Here is a 22,220-nt window from a genome sequence, read left to right on the forward strand (position 1 = left end):
CCATTCAGGCAGCGCGAGGGGCAGCCCCGTGCCGGCAGTGAGGGCGAGGCAAGATGGCGGCCTCCTGGTGGCGGAGCGGCGGCGCCGGGGTGCTGAGGTTGCTGCGAGGCGGGCGCCCGGTGCTGAGCGCCGGGCTGGCCGTGCCCGCCCGGGGAGGCTGGAGGTTCCTGCACGGTACCCAGGAGCTGCTGGGTGAGTGCTGGGCTGCAGCCGGCCTGCTGCCGTGCGGGGAGAGCGGCGGCAGGGAGCCTTGGTGGGCCGGAGCCGTGCGGGTGTGCGCCGTGAGCGCCCGGTGCTACCGGTCGGTGTGTGGGGCTGCAGAGCGCGGGAGGTGAATCGAGGACGAAAGGAGCAGTTCCGTCCTACCGCAAATTGAACGGGAGGTCGTGGAGGTGGGCCTGCCCGGCTGGGTGCTGCTGCCTTGGTCTCCGGAGGTCCAAAGCACGAGTGCTTTTTGGCAGCTTTGCTGCTGTATTTGGCTCAAAGCTGCTTGTTCGTCAAATATTAATTCTTTTAGTCTGTGTAGCTGCCGGGTTCCTCTCTTGATAGTTTTTCTCTTCAGTTTTATTAGTAATTGTTCTTACACATTCATTTCTCCCGCTCCCTGAAGTCTGAGGTTGAGTCTCTAAAGAAGTTCAAACATTTTGTGTGAGTTAAAGGGCCAAACGTAGAGTTTAGCAGTGAAATGCTGTACTTAATTTTAAAGGCAGCTTCTTGGCTTCTCAGTCAAGATGCATTTGAAAGAGGAAGCAAAAAAGGATACAGCACAATTCAAATGAAATTACCAGGAGTGAGCATGTAGGAAGAAAAATGAAAAAATCATGGCATAAAATGATGTAACTGTAATCTTGCACAAGTATTGAAGAAATAACCTGTAAGTTAATATGAGAAATAAGGCCTAGTCTGTTATGCAACAGAATACACCAAGACCCAAGTATGTATTGCTGCTGTTTTTTGGTTGAGCTTTCACTGAAAGCTAAATCGATGCACAGACATGTTGACAAAAGGTAAGCCAGGTGAAGGACACGAGTTATTCAGAGAATAACTTCAGACAAGTTAGGTGTCATTCACACAAATTACTGTTGAAGCTATCAGCTGCATTACAGAGAAGAGGTGAGATGGAGGGAAAGCAGAAGATGTCTTCATTATCTTCCTGATTTTATTAAAAAACAAACGAAAAAACAACTACATAAAAGTAGTTTCCTGAACTTTTGTTTGTTTGTTTTCAGAGCCTGCAGTTAAGCAACCAGCTGAACAGATTATGAAACACTGACAAGGCTTAGGAAAGCTTAGTTTCATCAGGCCACTCAGATTTCCTTTTGTAAGGTGTAACGGTGCTATCTGTGTTGTGGATTGACTTTGTAAGGCTTTGGCATGGTATCATATGTTTGTGGTTTTTATTTTTCCCAATGTTTTTTTCCTATAAGGAAATGGTAGAAAGATAATCTCAAGGAATCTGTATAGGTTTGTTCAAACTGTAAAGGAAAGTAAGGAATTATTAGCTGTCCTAGCTGGAAGGATATTTATCTGAAATCCTTCAGGTCCCTTTTGGGACTTGTGCCTGACGCTGAGTTTTAAGTGCTGTTTTTGTTAGAGGTCCGAAAAACGTTTGTCAATCCAAATGTGAGTTGAGGACATGATTAGACTTCAAACTAACTGCAGCAAGTTATGTGCATAACAGTAAGAACAAATGCCTAGTATAGGGTGGGATGTGGTAGTTTTCTAGATCGTGGTCCTGCAGTAAGAAGTCAAGGCTTTGTGGTGGATTGCAAACAGAATGAGTGAATCATCACCATGCTGCAGAAGTTATACTGGGTTGATGAGCTAGGAGTATCATCTGGAGGGCATGTGGTAATTCTTCTGCCACTCTACTTTGCACCAATAATACCTCAGCCAAAGTTTTGCTATGGTTTTGAATGCTGTACATCAGGAAGGGTATGGGCTGATGGGAGAGAATTCAGAGAGGAGTGAGAGTTGTTAAAGATCTAATAAATTGTCAAACAATTCAATCGAAATGTACTGGCTGTGTAACAGAAGGAATAACCGGAACGTAAATATTTGTATGGGATAAGCAGTGAAATACAAATGGATGTATTACTGGGGGAAAACTTTCAGTGATTTGAACAGCTTTGCTGTGTTTTATCTCCTTGATCACATTGTGCATCTCCATAAACAGGGATATGTGAAATTCCAATTGTATCTATAGGTAAGCAAAGCACCAAGGTGTGGATCTGTTTAATTGTAGTTGCAAATTGGTGTATGTTACACTGAGGTTTCAGCAGGTAATTGACATTCTGGTAACCTTGTGGAGCTGTACAGTAAACTGAGGAGACAAGGTGCTGATGGACTTTCTCGATAGAAGGAAGAAAAAAAGAATGAGCTATTATATATTTTTAACGTTATATTCTTTAGTCTTATCATTGCTGTCAGATTGTTGCAAGTCTTTTAAATCTCTGCTAACCAGAGGGTATTGCTTGGGGACTTAGGAAATACCTCACCGGTGGCATGTCTTTAAGCGTTTGTCCTCAGTTCATCACAGGCTTTGCTTATTTTGTTTTGACAAAGCTGGAGCTGTTCCCATAACAAAGGAGGTCAGACAAGAGGCAATGAAACGGTGTCTTGTTGGATATGCTTCAACACGAGATACTCAGATTGTAGTCACCAGCCTATTATAGGTGTCTTCTGTCTTCTCTTCAGTTTGTTTGGTACACAGGGCAAAGGAGGCGGCAGAAATCTCATCCCTAGATTCAACGTTTTTATTGATGATATATTTTAAGAATTGTATTCTTGGCTACGTAGAAAATTGTCTTTAAAATAGAAGCTACTGCTTACTTGAAAAAAAAAAATCATTGTTTTCTAAGCCTTTTTTAACTCAGATAATTGGTTTATGACCACACAAAGTCAATGGTAGTAAAATTAGTGGATGGTGATGGGAGCTGAGAAGTTTCATGTGTTCTAAATTCTGTTGAGTGAGCCTCACTTGTCTTTAATAGATGGTGTGAATTGTCTGAACTCTTTACTCACCAATAGGGAAAGTGCAACAGTTTCTACTTTCCAGAGTGCTTATAAGCACTATACTGTGCAGTGCAATTAACCCGTATCCTGTTGGGATGTCTGATCACTAACCGAAAAGTGACTCAAATAGCTTTGAAGGGTAACCACTCTTGTAGCTGCTGTTCTTGTGTATCTGTGGAAGAGCAAACCTTAATTGCAGCACTTCTGAACCTGGCTGTGAACATAGATGTCTCTATGTGCATGCGCCCTAAGTGAACGCACAAGGATTGGATTGTTTAGTGTGGCTGGGGGATGAGGAAGGAGTGGAGAAAATGGAGTTGAAGTGCACCTCCTTTTTCCTTTCCTTTGCCATAAGTACTATATTTGTAGTTAGCAGTTCTTTAATCTAGATTAAGTCCTGTCCTGCTTTCTGTGGGGCGTTTTGGGTGTCAGTGTTATTTATATTGCTGTGATGAGTCAGGTCAGGGAGCTGTCATGAATGAAACTGTATTTCTTGTGATGAGATTAACTACCAGCAAAACCCATTCTCTAATCTGGATAACTGAACAGCATCATAAATATTAGCACTGCTGGTAGTACGACTAAGTGGGTCAGAAGGCTGAACAGCTTCTTTCACATGTCTCGTGAATTGATATTGAGTTAAAGGTAATGTAGAAGAAGAGGCAATCATGAAAGGCTAAGCTAGTAAATTTTCCTTAAATTAGCACAATTTGAAATGTAATTGATTCACTGCCTTGCAGAACTGTTTTGAGGGTCGGAATAGATGATCTCAGAGATCTTTTCTAGCCTCTATGATTCTGTATCTGTGATACATTGTAGATGAAAGAAGCAGGTGCTTTTGCATGAGAAGCACTTTGATTTCATAGTTGTGAAATTTCTTTAAGACATCAAAATACTGTTAGTGTGTTTTGTGGGAAGTTTTTGCAATGAATTTGTTGGCCATATCTGCCATCCAGACATCAGAAAGCAACTAGAGTGTCCTTTTTACTTGATAGCCAGCAGAAGCAACCTACCAATGGATCTTAAGTTTCACTGATGAGTTTAAAAATAAATTGGAATGGAGGGAGAGAAGGGAAACTGTTTGTTGTTGGATAGACCATGGCCAACACGTTTGTCTGCAGTGACAACGTGATTAGATGAAGACAGCATTTTGCTCTGATAATACTGATAACCTTTTTATCATACATGTAAAAAAGTGAAAGGTCAATGAGTAGTGTGTTGGAGTGAGAAATCACTGCAACTTTTATAAACTGCCTGTTGACCATGATACCTCTTCCCTGTTAAAAATCTTTATACAAGTATACATAGAGTTGTCCAGTATATAGAGAAAATCTGTTCAGTTCTCTGCTTTTTTAGGTTTTGTGCATATTTTTCTGAGCTTTGGTGCAGGTAATCAAACGTTTGTAATGTTCTTCTAAATAGTTAATTGCTTTATGTTGTGAAGCTTGGCAGCGATTTAAATCAACAAGTAAGCTCATGTTTTCTTTTTAAATTACAACCAATGATGTGTCTGTTAAATTCTTTGTCGTTGGAGTGCATTTGAGGATCAAGATGTTTCCCTATGAAAATTGTTCTCTAATTTAAGTGGCACGCCAAACTTTCAGGTGAACTGTCTCAAAGAAAACATCTGTGACATCAGCAGCCTTTTAGCAATACATTTTAAGTCTGGAGGGACAAGCTGCAGAATTTCACAGCCAGGTGTTTATTTTCAGAATGAAATCATCGCATAATTCCATATAAATGTAATATTCTATGTTTTGAAGTGAAATGTCAGCTACCTCCCAAGAAGCGATCAACTTTGTCACCTGCAACTTGCAGGGCTTTGCCATCTTCAGAGAAAGCGGAGCACAGCATTAATTCTCACGAACTTGAATTTTCTTCTTATGGTTTCTAAATAGAATTGCAGAATTGTGTTGGTAGAATGTATGTATTTGTTTCTGTTGATTAGCAGCAGTCGTATGCCTTCTTTAACCTACCTTTAACCCGCTTTAACCTACAGTATTTGAAAAAAAACAGACAGCATGATCACAGGCATTCCGAGAATGGCATACATTCCTAATGTCGTTTATTTCTTTTTGTGTGTGTATTGATCCAAGATGAGAGATTGCAAAAAGAAACTTTAACTGCACCACCTCCAAGGATTTTTTTATTTTTTAAAGATTGCCATTGTTACCCAGAACATTGTCTGGATGCATTTCTAAGCATTATAGTAATGAATAATAGTAAACTGACAAGCATTTAAGTATAATGGAAAGAGCAGATCAATTTCCTGTAAAAGGAAAATTAGCTTGGGAATAGAAGGTTGAAACAAGTATGCATATTTCTTCATGCATCCTTCTGGAAACACAAATCACATATATATACCCTGGGCTCATTTCTACAGCTCAAGTGTTATGGGCAGCGTGACCCTAATTGTGGTGATGTCCTGGGGACTGTGGGGAATAAATAGCTCACCTTCTGCTCTTGGTGCATTATAAAATGGCCAGGTCATTAATGCTTGCTGAGGTTGAGATGCTTGCTGTAGTGTTTCAAATTTGCATTAAAAATGCTTTTTGTCTAGAAATAATGGGAAAACGATGTTATTTCTTTAATTTGAGCCAACCTCTGAAATATTTACTGTTTAATATTTCTTACGAGTGTAGTAATTAGTTCTTTCATAGTCCTGTACCAATGAGACAGACAAGGGCAGATTTATTAGATGTGTTGATATTAATTAATTAAAGAAGAAAGGTGGATAATTTTAATTCCCTTAAAACATTGTGTATTAGTTGAAGTTTCCCTTCTATCTTTCTCTTCTCTGAGATCTTAACCAGGGTAATTCTTAGGACATAGAAATAAGGATGAGAAGCACTTTTGTTCTGGCTTCTTGTCTTAAAACCCTCTGATTTTATTTCATTGCTCCTCTTATTCTCAGTAATGGAAGAAAAAAAAAATGGGATACCTGCTAAGTTTTTAAAGCTGTTCTGCTTACTCTAAGCAAGACAAGACGTGAGAGAGGTATACTGCTGCTTCCTATTTATGATAAACCTTAATGCTGCTGATTGGTTACAAAGAAAAGGGAATATGAAGCAGAATTGATTCTTGCCTTTTTATACCATGTTCCTCTCATGTCTGTTTTTGTGGTTTAATTGAATACAGATTCAGATAAAGAATTCAGAAATGGGCCTTAAATTGATCACGTACTAGAAAACTACACAAAATAGTACTTAAAGAGTTTTATTTGTTTGGTCTCGTAACTATCCTTAGAAGTTCAGAACAATAATATCTGTGTATTAAAAGCTGTGTGGCAGAATGCTCCTCTGGTGCTTTGGATCAAATGATGGGGGAGGCAGCATGCTGTGTGGCCAAGGAATGTGCTGTCTTGTGCGGCTCTGTGCTCCAAAGAATCCCACTTATGTGACATACAAGTGGGCACTGTGCAGTGCCACTTGTCTCTTTGTATGGGGGTACTGAGCCAATCCAGCTGACTGCATGTTGTAGTGAGCTGCTGCATCTAGGAGGTGGCAGTGTCATGGCAAGAAAAGGCCAAGAATTTACCTGGTCCATGTATATAGATGCTTATCCATTAGAAACAGTTCTGTCATGAGACATCTTTCAAGCTTTTTAACAGATGCCTAAGATACAATCAGTGAAATTTGAAGTTTGGCAATTTCAGTCTGCAAAGTGTCATAGAATCATAGAACGGCCTGGGTTGAAAAGGACCACAATGATCATCTGGTTTCAACCCCCCTGCTATGTGCAGGGTCACCAACCACCAGACCAGGCTGCCCAGAGCCACATCCAGCCTGGCCTTGAATGCCTCCAAGGATGGGGCATCCACAGCCTCCTTGGGCAACCTGTTCCAGTGTGTCATCATCCTCTGTGTGGAAAAACTTCCTCCTAATATCCAACCTAAACCTCACCTGTCTCACTTTAAAACCATTCCCCCTTGTCCTATCACTATCTACTCTCATAAGCAGTCGTTCTCCTGTTTATACGTTCCGTTCCCTTCAAGTACTGGAAGGCCACAATGAGGTCTCCCTGGAGCCTTCTCTTCTCCAAGCTAAACAATCCCAGTTCCCTCAATCTTTCTTCATAGGAGAGGTGCTCCAGATAGGAAGTAGATAGAGTTTCTTAGCAAAAAGGGTAAATAAACACTGGAACAGTTTATTGGTAGAGGAGGTGGATCATCACTGTCTGGAGTAGTAGGATTACAGGAGCTTTATTAGTTTAAAAAGTATGCTTTAATCTTTCGTCTGGAAAAAGTTCCACAACCTGCATTAAAGAAGAGGAGCACGTAGCGCTCGTGGTGGTTTTGGAGACAAAAATCATTGACGCTTATGGTTCTGCAAATCAGGACTCTGAATTTCAATTTCTTTAACTTTTGAACTTGGGGAGGATGAGGTTATGTGCTTTGTCTTGGCACACTTTTAATGTTGCAGTTCAGTGTAAAGGCAGTGGTTCTAATTATAAGTACCTATGCTCTGTTTCGGAGTCAGAAGTTCATCTACCAGTTGGCTAGGTATGTTCATTACAGTTCCACGACTCTGTCCTCATGCTTATGTCCATGACTAGAAGTCTGAGAATAGGTGAGTACTCTGAGACTGACCAGAAGATGCTCAATAGGTATTGTACTCATGCGTTCATTATTTTGCTGCATAACTTGGAAGAAAAACCAATAAATACCACCAAGGAATTTCTGGATGGAGCATACATCAGGGTTCGTCAGCAGGGAGCTATGCAATACCTCTCCTCCAATTTCTTGTGGTGTAGAAGATTGGCCTCTCTTAAGGACTGAGATGCATGTGTGCACGTTGTTTTCTGTTCTTTGGGCCTGCATATATTTCAGACACCATTTCCTGCTTACTTGACTTTGAGTCTTGTTCCCTTTTCCCACATGTCCTGGAGTGAATGAGAGGCTGTTGCACGGTATTTTAGCCAAGGTTTTGCTCAGAGGAGCTCTGACAGTAGAAGAATGAAGAATACACAGGGCCACGTGGAAACACAAAAATAAAGGAAACGGGGTTTGACTTAGTTCATATGCCTCTGATACTCAGGTGCCTGACTTAGTTCATATGCCTCTGATACTCAGGTGCCTCAGCTTCTGAATGTTGTGGCATTTCAGTGGGGAAGACGACTCAGCTTCGTGCTAGCTGCTTATTCTTCTAGTGGATGTTTGTATTTTATGGTTGCTTTTTCATTCTACACACGATGAAGTGTGTAATTTGAGCTTTAAGCAAGCTTTAAATTTCCTGCTTTTTTCAATTCTGTTGGACAGAAGTTCTGTAACTGCTTCACTTCAATTCACCACAGCTTAAGCTTAAGCAGCAAATGTACCTTCTTTATCAGTCGTACAGTGTCTGTATCATATTTCTACTAAAGACAGAGCTCCGTTTGCTTAACACTTTGTATGGTTTTGTTCTCAGGTTGGCTCTTCTCTGTGTAACAGATTCTGTAGTTTATTTTGTTTTCTTTGGTGTTCTTAGGAGTGCATTTAAAGTATATGCTTGTATATAAGCTTTGGAAAAAGCACTTTGTCTGAATGATGACATATGGTTCAGCTGTCTTTCAGATGTGTGCACTTTTAGTCTCATTTGTGCTTGAAAGGTATCAAGTGTAGATTACAATGTTCTTATTTTACAGGTACACCTGCAATTAAAGTTCTCATGCCTGCTCTTTCTCCTACAATGGAAGAAGGAAACATCGTGAAATGGTTGAAGAAGGAAGGTGAGACACCATTTTCTATGTCCTCAGTTGCAATTCAGCTTTATGTTCTGTAAGAATAAGATCTTTGTTTCAGGTTGTATCTTAGTATTTTGAAGCAAAATGTTTGATGTGCCTGTGCTTTCTTTTTGAACAATACCTCATTTTACAATTGTTGCCTTTAAATATTTTTCCTTTAGTTGTATTCCATAAGATTGCTTTGACCACTTTTTGAACGTCTTCCATTAGGTTGTTCCAGGGTGTGACTGTTTGTTTGTGGCTTCTTTGTTTGTCTATAATTCCCAGTGTTGTTGTGGTTAACAGCAGCTTTAGAAGTATGAGAGCCTTTCAGTTGGGGGACAGGTCTCTGTTTGGTTATTCTGGTGGGTGATAAAATACTTTAAAAATATGGTATTTTTGTAGTTGTTCTTTAGGACTTGCTTTCAAAATATCAGATGCAATCTGTTGATCTAAATCTGCATTTTGATTGTTCTACCTGGATAAACGAGTTTCTTCCAAGTATGGGTAAGGCTTCATCACGGAATTACTAAAGTACTTTACTTGTATCTGGTTTGAATATTTTGGGATGTTGGAAGATAGCAACTTTGTGGCTCAGAGGTCCTCTTGTAGTGGACATGAACTCTTCTAGGAAGAGTTTCTGCAGAACCAACTAGGAAGAAAATGACAGTTTGTCCATGGTTTAGAAAAAAAAAAAGAATGAATTGGCTTTCCTCATAAATTGGTCTTAGGATTCAGCAGTCATGCAGTGATTTTTCCCCAGGTTTCCCACTACATGTCAACCCCAATGCGAGAGAAATAAGTATTTTAATTAAAATGAAAACTTGATTGATGGCTTGGCTTTGAGATAAGCTATTTTAGGATTGTCATTGCTCTACTTGCTATTTAGAAGCAAGACCAAAATTAAGTGAAAGATATCTCCTTGTTGAGATCTATTTATTGGTGCTGATGTGCCACTGAACGTTTTTTTTCCCTCTGACAGTCTGGAAAAGGAGCATAATGATGACATTAAAAAACAAAGTCAAGGGAAGAACCACAGTGATTTAATGCTTATAATCCTTCTGTCTGCAAGAGATACTCATAGCTAAGTGATCCTCCAGTGAGTTGACTATCTGTGTGTAGCAGCATCATTGAATATAAATGTTTGATAACATCATATCCAAAAAACCATGTATTTAAAAGCAGCTGACAGAAGAAAGGAGATTGCATGTGAAGTGTATTTCCCAGCAGGACCAGCAGAGGCCAGTAGAATACTAGTAGAATTATTTTCTTGCTCTTTGTTTAAGAATCAAATGTTTTCGTTGTATAGTTTCATGCTATGAGCAAATGATTTCAGTAGGGCAGAAGGAAAAATACTGAACTTAATTGACAGCTTTACTAATTTTCTCCTCATTGTTCATGCAGTTTCATATAACGTCCAGTGGGTAATAAAGTCCTTCACTTGAAAACTGTGTATCTAAAAATCTTTATTTATTATGTATGAATTTAATGTTGATGAAAGATGATAGATTAACAGCCCTGGAGATGAAAACCATCTTCTTACTATGGATAGGAAACAGAACAGGCAACAGTGCAGCAGTTTCCCAATGCAGTGTAACTTGGTCTTCTTCTGAGAAACCACCTCCAGGGACTTCTATGCTCAGTCAACTTTGATTTAATTTGCAAAGAGCACTTCAAAGAATGCAGTTTGTATCTTGTGATTTGGATACTTGTCTGCTAGTAATTGAATGGAGAATTCAGGCTATTGAATGTCAGTTGGAAGGGATTTCCTTGAGGGAAAGTCAGTTTCAGTAGAAATAGTAATCATTCAGTCTAGCTATAAGAAATGACTCATTTAAGTTTTTTTCTTCTTCTAAATGTAAAAATAAAATGAATTTTTAAGTGTATTGTATATGATCTGAGAGAGCTACCTACCATTAAGGCAACTCCTGTTGCAAAAACTGCTTTCTCATTCAAAAACATAAAGACAAAGATACGTTTTGCAAAGCTGTTCATCCCAACCATCTCTGCTGGGAAAGCTGATCTGTAATTGACATCAATGTGGGCCCTATTTTGGAGCTATCACATTTTACACTCTCTACTGGAAATAACTATGATCCTTTTTATTACAGTGAGACACTGAAACCCGTGAGATTTTGAAGCCAGCTATGAAGTATTCTTCATTAAAATTGCATTTGATCAATTGCCTTCCAAATCTGTGACCACTTCTTGGCTGCAATGTTTGCTGGGAATGGGGAAAAGAAAACAAACCCAGACAAGTGGAAAAGTGGTTTACCCATATCCTTGAAGACATTTTCTCTTGTCTTCCCTGTGTAAGAGTCCTTAGCTTTTTATGAATGGCCCCATGTACCTGAGTTAGGAGTTATGTTTTAAGGGACAAATGTATTTGTTTTGGCTAGCTTGTGCTGTTACAGTTAGTGCTAGGCCATCTGCACTAGTGAGAGGTCTTCTCAATGATGCAGAACATTTCCAGACTGATTGCAGGCTGCAAGAAGAGAATGAGCAAGCAGATAGGGTGTTAAGCTCCTTTCTTATCTCAGCTATATTGGTTATGGAATTTGCTCAACAATTTGATTTCTTAACAGCTATCAGGTACTTACCTAATGGTCTGATATATAGGGCACTTGAATTAATAATCCAGTGGGATTAAGCCACTGATATAAAGCCTGGAAATTTGGCTTCCTGTTGCAGACTGTTTATGCTCTAGTTATTGTGAAGTGCAATGCGGCAATTAGATTATTAAATTAAATAAATGGTGCTACTTTGTGACCTCCCCTGCCAAGTTCCATAATGAGATTGTTTATGAATTCTAAAACTATGTAATTAATTGAGGTTTGAATATCTCTGTTACTTGTTACTGCAGAGATCACAAAGATGATAAATACTTTATTTTTCTTTTATTCTAATTCAGACAGCCATACCTAAATGTAGATATTTATTAAATTATGTGATAAACCGTAAAATATAGGTTACAAGCTGCACAAGAGTTTTCTGATGCTCAAATCAAAGTGACAGCAGAAATTAAATGTTTAGATAATATAGGTGCAGCATTTCTGCTACTGAGAACATATTAAAATTATATTTTATGTTAAAAGAAATGCAATCTTACATTAGACTTCTGTGTATTGTCCCAATTTTTCAGTACTCTGTAAGGAAGATTGCCTGTTTTGTTGGAGACCAAAGCATTCAATTACCTTAAATTTCTTCAATGTATTTTTGTTTTTAAGATAGGCTACGTGGTCAGTATTGGTCTGCTGAAGGAATTCAGACATAGTAACTTTTACTGTGTGTCAGCAGATATGGGTATTCTTGTAAAGCAGAGAAGAAGTATACTTCATAATTATTCTACTTACATTCCTACGATGTAGTAAAAGGAATTTTTAACATTTGTGCTTGCTTATTTGTCTTTTACAAGGTAAGTATATTTATTAAAAAAATTATTTATTTGGCTGTAGAAGAGATTGAGAAAGCAAGCTTGCAGATGCGTTTTCCAAAGAGATTGAAGTTCTTCATACTGCTGTTTGAAAAGCTTTGATAGTGTAGTATAGTGTGTAGTATACACACTATGAAACTATGGTACTTAGTTACAGGCATTGCTGTGAGTGACCACTGTCTCAAAAACTGTAAGTATCTTACTTAGACTGTTGACTTGCAATGAATAGAGAGGACTGAAGATTGCATTTGTGGCAGTGGTACTTATCAGTTTTCATTGTGTGTGTGTGTACTTTGTCTTGGAATGCCTACTATAAACATTGCTATGTTAATGTTCTGCTGCTTTTATTTCTGTCTCTGAATCTTAGTGTTTGCATATGAAAATGAACAGTACAATATGATAGATCACGACAGGGAATCTACTAGCTGTAGAATGTGCTTAAGAATGTAAAAGGGCTGTATTGTATGCTTAAGTGTCCCTCTTCTATGGTTAAAGCGATATAAAAGGAAGTTTAGATCATGCATTAAGTTCTATTATATTTTGCAGGTGAAATGGTGAATGCTGGAGATGCACTGTGTGAAATTGAAACAGACAAAGCGGTGGTTACCATGGAATCAAGTGATGATGGCATATTGGCAAAAATACTGGTAGGGATTCTGTCTATCTGAGTAGGATGTTATCATTTCTCTCAATGCATTTATTTGCATTCCTAGTGAAGAAAAAAACATGTTATTTTTGTTTTGCAGCATCTGTTTAAAGGGACGTTGGTTCATAAGCTGCATAACCAGTTTTGTTAGTGTTTTAAGAGTTTTTCAAATCCTGATAGTAACTGGAATGGGGAATAAATAGTGACTCAAAGGCATAACAATGTTAGTACAAGAATCAAATATGATGTCGTACGAAGAAGACTGTCCTTTCAAAGACTATCTTAAAAGTTTAAGATGTGATGTAGTTAATGGGAAATGAAAAGTGTCTAGTTATCAAACTAGCTGAAGTTTGCTCATATCCTTAAACAAGGCAGAAGTTTTATGTTGTTTCATGCCAGCTATAATTCAACGTTATCTCTATTTCAGTTCATTACAGAAAACCAAGTAAATAAAGGGAAGCTAATGTTGTTTTTCACCTTTAAAGATTAATCATTAGATTAATTCAAGTTTCTCTAATGTTTTTTATTTCCTTGACTGTCTGCTGCAAGTATCTGTAGTTTAAGAAAAAGCAGAGTAAAAATAGAATAGCTATATCCGCATATATGCTTTGTCTGTCTTAATCTGTCTTTTAATGGTCACATCTTGTTCAGTGTAACTTGCCATAAAAACTTATATGAGTGGATGAAAATTTTAGAAGGGTAATTTCAGAAAAGCGATTACTCTTTCAGCAGAATTAAATTCTTAAATTAAATTACTTTTTTTGCCTAAAATAGGTAAATTTGGACTGAAAATGGAGAATGAATAATTGTTTTAAAGAAATCTATTTAATATCCATTACTATTTTCTCATTCATGACCTAAGTGAGAACTGCTATGAACTGAAACTACTTTGTATAAGACTTCCACTGTAAAGTGAACCGGCATAATGTCCATCCACCTTGCTTGCCACTGCGCTGCAGTGGCACCAGCTCAGAGATTACTCCTCTGTACAATTAAAGTTGTGTCCTCCAACTGTTTCACCCTGTCATGGCTCATTTGTGCTTTGCTTATTTGTCAGCAAAATTAGCTTTCTTTTAGAACCTCCTTGGTTGTGGATACACACAGAGTAATAGAAATGTTCCAAAGTGACTTTTTTTTTTCAGTCTTTCGACATCATAGGCTCCAGGGTTCATTGAGGTGTATGTTAAGGCGTGTTCTGGTGTTATGAATTTTGAAAACGCAGAGGACATGATTAAAAAATCCAGGAGGTAAAAAGTTAACCAATATAATAACATTTTTTTCAGTGTCTTCCAGTTCTGAGCTGCAAAGGTTGTATGGATTTGTTTTTATGCTCTTAAAGTATTTTTAAACACGTACTGTTAAAAACACAAACTGCAGTTATGTGGGCTGGAAACGTATTGGAAAATATGGAATGCTGGAGTTTTCACCTAGCTGTTTATCTTGAAGAGCGGTGAACTTGAGAAGTGCAATAGGCTTGGTATGAAGACCAGTGACAGCTTTGAATGCTCATGTAATGCTGTTTTGTAGACCAAGTCTAACTGGGAGAAGTGTTACTGAATCATCAGCTGTCCCTGCTGAATTTCTGCATGTTATCATAGCATCCTTAAAGCACTCTGGTATCAAAATTGCAATATAGATTTATACACCACAAATGCATTCTAATGCTTATTGGTCTATTTGAGTATCATACGTAGAATGCTTATTGAAGTAGAGCTGCTCTCTATTTTGCATGCACACCTTTATAAAGAAACAAAGACGTGCAAAAAAAAAAAAAACAAACCTAAAAAAACCCAACACTGATTAATTGTTATTAACTGTTACATATTAATATAAGAAGCACATTGAACTTGTGGGACATCTGTTTCGTGTTGTCCTTGATGCTGAATACAAGATTCATAGCAAATGTCTGAGTATTATGCTGACAGGCATATTTTTTTAAATGCCTTATTTAGTGCTAAATACGATAGTGCTGCAAAATTATTAGAGTGTATAATTTTAGTATTTTCTATTTTTAGCACTATTTTCTTTTGTTTTTCCCAGTTTTTGTGCTTCAATGACTTGATTAGGTAGGTTGTGTTTGCAGTTGCTTCAAACTGCTGTTTTATTTGATTATGAGTGATGATAATATGTATGCCAGTATGCACACTTACACAAATCTGCTCACCAACGGACCTTCCTATGATAGGATCTTTCAGCCTTAGTCCAAGCAGCTCATGGTGTTTTGTTTGGCTTTGTTCTGTTATCATGGGGTACTTTAAACTAATCTCAGTAAAAATAAAATGTGATGAAATCTTGGTGCATAATTTCTTCTCTCAGGCAAAGCTTCTCCTGGAGAAAAGTGCACCAGGAGTAAGTCTTAGGGTTGGTTTTGTTGGTTGTTTTTTACATATAATAATTACTCTTAAAGTATTATTTACCTAGGGTTTATGGAGGGAAAAGAAGTAGACTGGCAAAGCTGTAAATGTGGAATGTTTTATGAGAATATAGACAAGATTGGCTTTGCTGTTCCTTCTTAGATCTTGTGTTGGTCTTTCTGGGTAGAGGAGGAATCTTGTGAAATGTGATGTGTTCTGTTAGCAGAGTTAGTGTATCTGAGCAACAGTGTCCCAGTACATGCATCTGCTGGTACAGTCTTTAAAGTTTTATGGCATTTTATTTTATTAGTGTTTAAGTTTCTAGAAAACTTGATTTTATCTATTAAGAACAATACGATACCTTAGCAGGTATGTCATTATTTTGTTTCTGTTTTAGTTTAGGGTTTTCAAATGTTTGATATTAATTTGCATTTTCTTACAAAGTTATCAGCAGTGCAGATACGTACCAGGTCCATTTGAGGCAAATATTTATGCAGTATGGCTTTATGAGAGAAAATGAGTGTTTGGAACGTCTCTTTGTTTGAAAATTGACTATATTTGGGCTGGTACAGTCGAAGTTATTCAGAACTACTTTTTTATTCCAGTGAGCTTTGAAACCTGGCATTGATGCCCTGGAAATGTTCTTGTTTGTGAGGGCCCAGAGAGTTTACTTCTGCAACTGTTGTGAAGACCATAGGAGTATCCAATTGTGCAGCCCTTCATTAGGTTGTGAAGTTAACGCAGTAGCTGTGATCTTATTTGCAAAAGCATTGAACAGTTATTTTGACTGTGGTACTGGTACAACTTAACTTAAAAGGAACATCTAGAACTAATTGGACTTACCCAGTCTAATTATATTCTATTCTTCCTGCATGATTCCTTTTTAGATGTTTTCTGAAATAGTGAATTACTTACCATGTTAGTGCTAGTATTTCCTTTTAGGACAGACTTATTATTTGATACCACATGTATTAAACTAGATACTTTTCAGTTGTGGATGTTAGCATGAAGCAAAGGTTATGTTCTTCAAAAAGAAGGAAAGAGATGCTACTGTTGCTGTAGGGTTTGGGGACTTTGGCTTCTGTTTTTTAGCTTCTGCATTTACAAGTTGGTTTTTTGTTTGTTTGTTTTTAAACAAACTACCACTACCAGATATGTTGTAGTTATCTCAAGGCACATTGCTGTATGTGTCTAGCAAAATTTTCAGGCTCTCTTCCAAAAGATCCACATTCACTTACGGCAGCTAATGCTGCTTTGTTCTTAAAGTTACTCTGCAGTGTGTAACTCCTGCACTTTGACTGCTGAATGCTAACTTTAGATGTATGGGGTTTTGGTGCATTAGTTAATATGTCTCTTTTACCTTATATTAGCAGCTGTAATTAATTACAGTCATGAGTCTTTGTTATTCATAGTAGGAATAAAACAGGATATGTTTTCCTGAAGGAGTGTCATTAATATGCCTGAAATTTTCACATTTACCCTTTTTAGTCACGAGTCTAGACAATGCAATATTTAACTTAATTTCTCATTGCCTTACATTTAGGTAGAAGAAGGAAGCAAAAATGTACGCTTGGGCTCCCTAATTGGTCTGCTGGTAGAAGAAGGACAGGACTGGAAACAGGTTGAAATACCAGCTGATGCTAATGATCAATCTTCTCTGGCACCACCTGCAGCTGCTGTTACCTCAACTCCTGCAGGTCCTTCAGTTTCTGCCCCTCCTAAAGTGGAGCATCAACCTGGAAAACTGCAGTGAGTTTTCATGTCCTTTATGAAATTGAACTTTCATTTATTTAGATTAGTAGAGCTGAACCCTGAAGAATCTTTAGTCAGTTCTTACCTGATATTAAGCTGTTATTTAAGAGTGTATGTCAGTGTATATGACATAATAAAACTTGTTTGCATGGAATATTTCTCTGCTTGTGAGCCCAAAAAGTAAATTCAACCAGCATAGCTCTCTTAGAACACCTTTTATGCATGGGCTTTTATTCTGATATGTAACTGCTTTATGATGAATTCTAAAGTTACATGAGGAAGAAGTTTTGTTCACATACAATGTGCACTAATGCTTATGCATCAGGTGGTCAGTTTACATTTAACTTGCTTTGTTTCCTTTTTTTTTTTTTGTGAAAGATAAAACAACAACAAAAAAAGACTCATTCCAAACATTGTAAGTTACTGTACTTTTTGGTATTGGAAAAAAATTGGTTTCATTTTCATTGCAAAGGAATATGAGAAACTCAAGACCATGAGCTTATGTGCTCTTTGTGAGAAATGATAGAGATGAGCAACTCTTTTGAATGAGTTCCTGAAGCTCATTGCTTGTGTTGTTATAAACTGCTCCTGAAGAATGTATTTGGTTCTGCACTTAAATTCCTTTTCCAGTTTATTGTGTAACTGCTGAAGGAGGAAGATTTGGTGATGAGTTTTCTAGTCTTTACTTTGGTTTTTTTAAGGCACCATTATGTTTTCAAGTTCAACCTTATGTTAAAGCTTGGTGAAGGGGCGCATTAGGATTTCTTCGGATCACAGCCTTTGCACGGAACTGTTTTCTTCCCCATCTACTGCTTCTGAAATGTACTGTGTGTCTTATAGTTTCTCTTGATATATGGTAAGTAAGTAAACCTTACTATTTAAGTAGTTTATTTTTTCTCCCCACTTCTTTAGGTTTCGCTTAAGTCCTGCAGCTCGCAACATTGTGGAGACACATGGGCTAGATCCAAGCAGTGTTACACCTTCTGGGCCTCGAGGAATCTTCACTAAAGAGTATGTAGCTGCCCAGTTAAATCTGAAATAACCTATCAAGCAGATGGGGAGAATAGATGAGAGCATGCTTTTAAAAAGTCTTTAAAGTTCCAAAATAAAATAAATTTTTTTGGCATTATATCCCATTATGGCAATATGATTCTGCTATCCCATTTCCTGCAGCTCAGCCTAACAAGTGGCTCTCAACACGTAGGCAGCAGTGCTAGCTACTGTTGTGGATGTAAGGAATTTTGCTACTCAGAAGTATAGTCAGAGCCAAAACAAAACAACTCCAGCCTGTTTTCATCAGTTCCTTTTCTCTGATGAATTGAAGTCTTTTGTTTCCTTCATTGAAGTTCAACCACGAGATCTGTCAGAATTTAGTTTGATTTCTCTTTTGTTAAACTATGAAACATGAAATGCAATGGTGTTGAATCCAGAGTTGTGTTGGTTTTTTTTTCCCCCCTTTATTTTATTTTTTTTAGTTAATGCCTGTCTTTGGCTTAAGGAATGTTTGTTGTGATTGAGCTCCTAGTAGTTTAATCTTTTGAATTTCTGAGCTGATGACTGACATTCAACCCTTAGAATCGGGAGATCTTATATAAAAACCACTGTGGTAGATCCAGAATTCTGAACGTTGAAATAGTATATTTTCTTTGCATTAGTGTGTGAAGTATTAGAGATAAGAGGGTTTGGCAGAAGTTTTTTGTTTTTGGTAAGTGAAATTATTGCTTTCAACAGATGCCTCTTCACTTTCACAGACCTTGAAAGCTACTGTAATACCATTTCCAGACAAAGACAACTAGGTTAGTGTAACTCTGAAGTTAATTCAGAGAAGCAGATAGTGGAAGTTTCCCTGCTTTTTCAAAACTTCTTCCTAGTGCCTTTGGCTGAGTTGAATTTAAATAGGATTTTGAATGGATAGAATATTCTGTGTAACAGCAACAAAGTATTAGAAGTTATTTTCTTCATTATGGTATTCTATGGTGCATTAGCAGTTTCTGGCAGGTGGAAACCCTCCAGGAGTTTGAACCACCTAATTAACATCCCCTAGTTGTCATGGAGACATAGCAAAGCTATTTCAGTAGCTATGAAAACTACTTACTGAAAAAATGAAGATTTTGTTTATACATTGCTCTTCTGTTTAATAATAATAAAAAAAGATTTGACTGTGAAAATATTTTTTAAATGCAGACTGATTTTTACTATTTTTTAACTGTTGCTTTGAAATGGTGTTAATCTTTCAGGTGCCTGCAGGCTTTGCTACTACGCTTTGAAATAAAATGCTTGCAGGTTTTTGTAGAGAGCTGCTGCAGATATTCAAGGAAATACTTCTGCTAACTTGAGATCCCTGTTAAAATACATGCTTTACTTTATAGCTGAGTGACTCATAGTCGTCTTCCCAAGCAGACTGGTGATTGATTTTTTTTTGAGGAAGTGTTGCATGTTCACTTTTCACTTTTAAACACTGAATTTCCTTACTGAACAGAGCTCGTCAGATTACCAGAAGCAAAGAAAGATAGTGAGTTATATAGGCAAGCAAAATTCATTTCCATCAACTTTCTATCTTTAGATTCAATGCACTGTAAAATCTGCTTTTATCAGCAGTAGGTTGTTTCACACAATAGCTTTCCCTGTCATAATTTCCTCCCTTTGTAGACTGATGCATTTTTTTCATAACAATATATTGTGTTCTTTTCAGAAATACAGTAGCAAATCAATGTGTTAACAGAAATTAACTTCTGTTAAAGGTTACACCATGTTTTTTGGTCATCAGCTCAGACACTGTATTTAGGAGAGTTATGTTAAAATTACTGATTGTCTCTGACTGCTTCTATCTTGTCTCATCCTATTTACTGGTTATGTAGAGATTTGTAAATGCAACCACTACAAGGTGGGCATGTTAGATACCAGCAATAACCATGTTTTCTGAGGCCATGTTCCTCCCATTGGTACCTTCCTATCTGCTCTCACTAAGTGTGAGTGGGGATTTCAGAGCTGCTCAGGCATTGGCATTATCCTCTTGCAAGTAAGATGTAGGGCATTTATGTAGTACTGGTTTTGCAAAGAGTCATTTTATGGCTGTGTAATGAGTTCAGATGTGTAGTGAGATTCGGGCTGCATACAGCTTGTCAGCTGTCAGTGTGAATAAATGAGTTCCTGCTATAATGTTAATAGTGCAGTGGAAGGTTCTGTTGTATAATTTTTCCGTCTTCCATGAATATACCGATGTTGTGCACCTCATGTTACCAGCATTTGGATCTTCAGTGATTATTAGGTGTGCTTACATCCTCTAGCTTGTCGATTTGACACAACTTATATTTTGAGCACAGAATACACAGTTTATTTAGGCCATGCATTGAATTCTGGTTAACATGATAAAGCAGTAAGTGTTGGTCTGTATGTTTCTGTAGTAGTGGTTAAACTGAAGAGGTGCCAGAATTCGAATACTACTACTAATAACAGTTTGGCATAACATTCTGTTATTTAACTGAGCTCTGGTATTTTTTCTGGTTAGTGGACTACTCTCGTGTTTGTTCACTCTGTCACATCATTCTCTGCTTTTGTCCTGTACTGATAGGGATTTTATAGCGTAGTTAGGAAGGGATAGTGACTTTTTTTTCTTTGCAGTTCTAATGAAATATCTCTTTGACATTGTGCAGAAATCTGTTTAATTTGATATGCTCCTCTAACTCTTTTATTCGGGCTCTCAGTCTTGCACCCATGACACTCATAAAACGTTGCTGTGCCTGTTTTTCATAATCAGTTGAGTAATGTGGTTTTTTTGTTAAAAAAAAAAAAGTATATCTCAGATTCACATTAGTTTGAAAAATTCTCCAGTGTAATTTTTAGTCTAAAAATCAGCTAAATTTTCACAATAAATATTTCAGTTAATGCACTAACAGCCACCAAAATCATTAAAGCATTTTGACTTGGTTGTGATAGGTAGGACCATCTGGTTTTTTATGCCATATGTGTAATACATGGAAGTAATTTTAAAGCATTTTCTTCACTTTAAATATTTAAAAAGTTATTGAAGCTTTATTCTGTGTAATATGGGAATGATATAATGAGCAGATGGTCTCTGTTATGATGGCCAAGTTAAAACTTTGAGTAACTTTTGGTAGCTTCTAGTATGTTAACTAGGAAAGTTACGTTACATGAGGTAGTTTCTTTTTGTGTGTGTAAAATTGTAATGATAGAGGATGATTTTCATTCAGTGAAATTTAATTTCTTCTCCCTTCATGTAGTAGTTATGTTAAACCCTAAGAAATTATTTTTTAAAACAAGTTTTAGCTAGTGTGTAAACTTGAGAAAACAAGGAACAACTTTCATGTTGAATTCACATCCTGACCTCAGGCTTTTTTAAAGTATTAATTGAAGCATCTACTGGGGCTTAAAGAATAAATTGAAGCAAATAACCAAGGAATAAACACACTATAGAAAATGGAGCTTTCTTGACTCTGGAGTGGTAAATTGTTAGGAAAAAAGATACAAATCCTGTAGTGTTGTTCTGACATTTTGTCCCTTTACAAAAATCTAATACCATATAAATTGTCAACTCTTACTCTAATAGATTCTTGCTTAAGCAGTAGTTAATGAAATTAGGAAATATTTTTGCTTGGTAGCTATGGCTTAAGTTTGGAAGCCATTCCAAGGTTGTCAATGATCTGATTTTTAGATTTCTTTTACATTTTCTCTGCCAGTTTGTAACAAACCTTTGTGTACAGAAACATTTGTGAACATTCTGTGGTGATGATGGCTTCGTGAAGTGATGGAGGATTACATAGGGTATATGATACAAGATAGTGTTATCAGATCTGGAGCATTAGGAGGTGATCCATGACTGATACAGCTTTTTTGCCAAGTGACTAGTGCAGACAAATTTTACTGGCATCACTTATTTCACTTGCAATTGACAGTAGTGGTGTAGTTGAAGTGTGAACATTTAATCATTCATCTGTACTTTCTGACATAATAAATGTATTACTTTGTTTACAGTGAGCGCTGTTTACAAAGTAGTATTAGAAACCTTTTACAAGTAATTAATTTATATTTAGTTGAAGCGGTCAACAAGGTAACAAATGAAACCACTGCTTTTTTGAGACTTTATAGCATGAGCAAGTGTATTTTGATGCCTTATTTACAAGAAATACTAGTGCAGTTCACAAATTGCGTTGTACACTGACTGTTAGTGATCATGAATTTTATGATTCTCTGACACAAACAGCTTCTGTTACTGCATATTCAAAGCCCTTTTATTAACAGGAGTGCTGAACCTTTGATTTGACCACAGGAATGTAAATGCTAATCAATTGGGATTAGTGAT

At 37.3% G+C, this 22,220-nt stretch overlaps 1 protein-coding gene across 4 annotated transcripts in view; it reads left to right on the forward strand.

Moving 5' to 3' along the window:
* The window catches only part of PDHX (pyruvate dehydrogenase complex component X), a 97,985-nt gene that overhangs the window by 60,882 nt on the left and 14,883 nt on the right, over positions 1 to 22,220 (forward strand). For 2 of the 4 annotated variants that reach the window (XR_001466660.4, NM_001031187.2), the window contains exons 1-5: positions 31 to 192; positions 8,638 to 8,721; positions 12,695 to 12,795; positions 16,692 to 16,897; positions 17,813 to 17,911. Coding sequence is in view for 3 of the 4 variants with exons in the window: in NM_001031187.2 (NP_001026358.2) it covers positions 54 to 192; positions 8,638 to 8,721; positions 12,695 to 12,795; positions 16,692 to 16,897; positions 17,813 to 17,911 (629 nt within the window). In the remaining variant the exon portion in view is untranslated. Of the gene's footprint in view, positions 1 to 30; positions 193 to 8,637; positions 8,722 to 12,694; positions 12,796 to 16,691; positions 16,898 to 17,812; positions 17,912 to 22,220 lie in introns of those variants that run through there. The other 2 variants (XM_046941658.1, XM_046941657.1) reach the window with 1 other exon arrangement.

The sequence above is a fragment of the Gallus gallus genome, chromosome 5, assembly GCF_016699485.2.
Source record: "Gallus gallus isolate bGalGal1 chromosome 5, bGalGal1.mat.broiler.GRCg7b, whole genome shotgun sequence".
Classification (NCBI taxonomy): domain Eukaryota; kingdom Metazoa; phylum Chordata; class Aves; order Galliformes; family Phasianidae; genus Gallus; species Gallus gallus.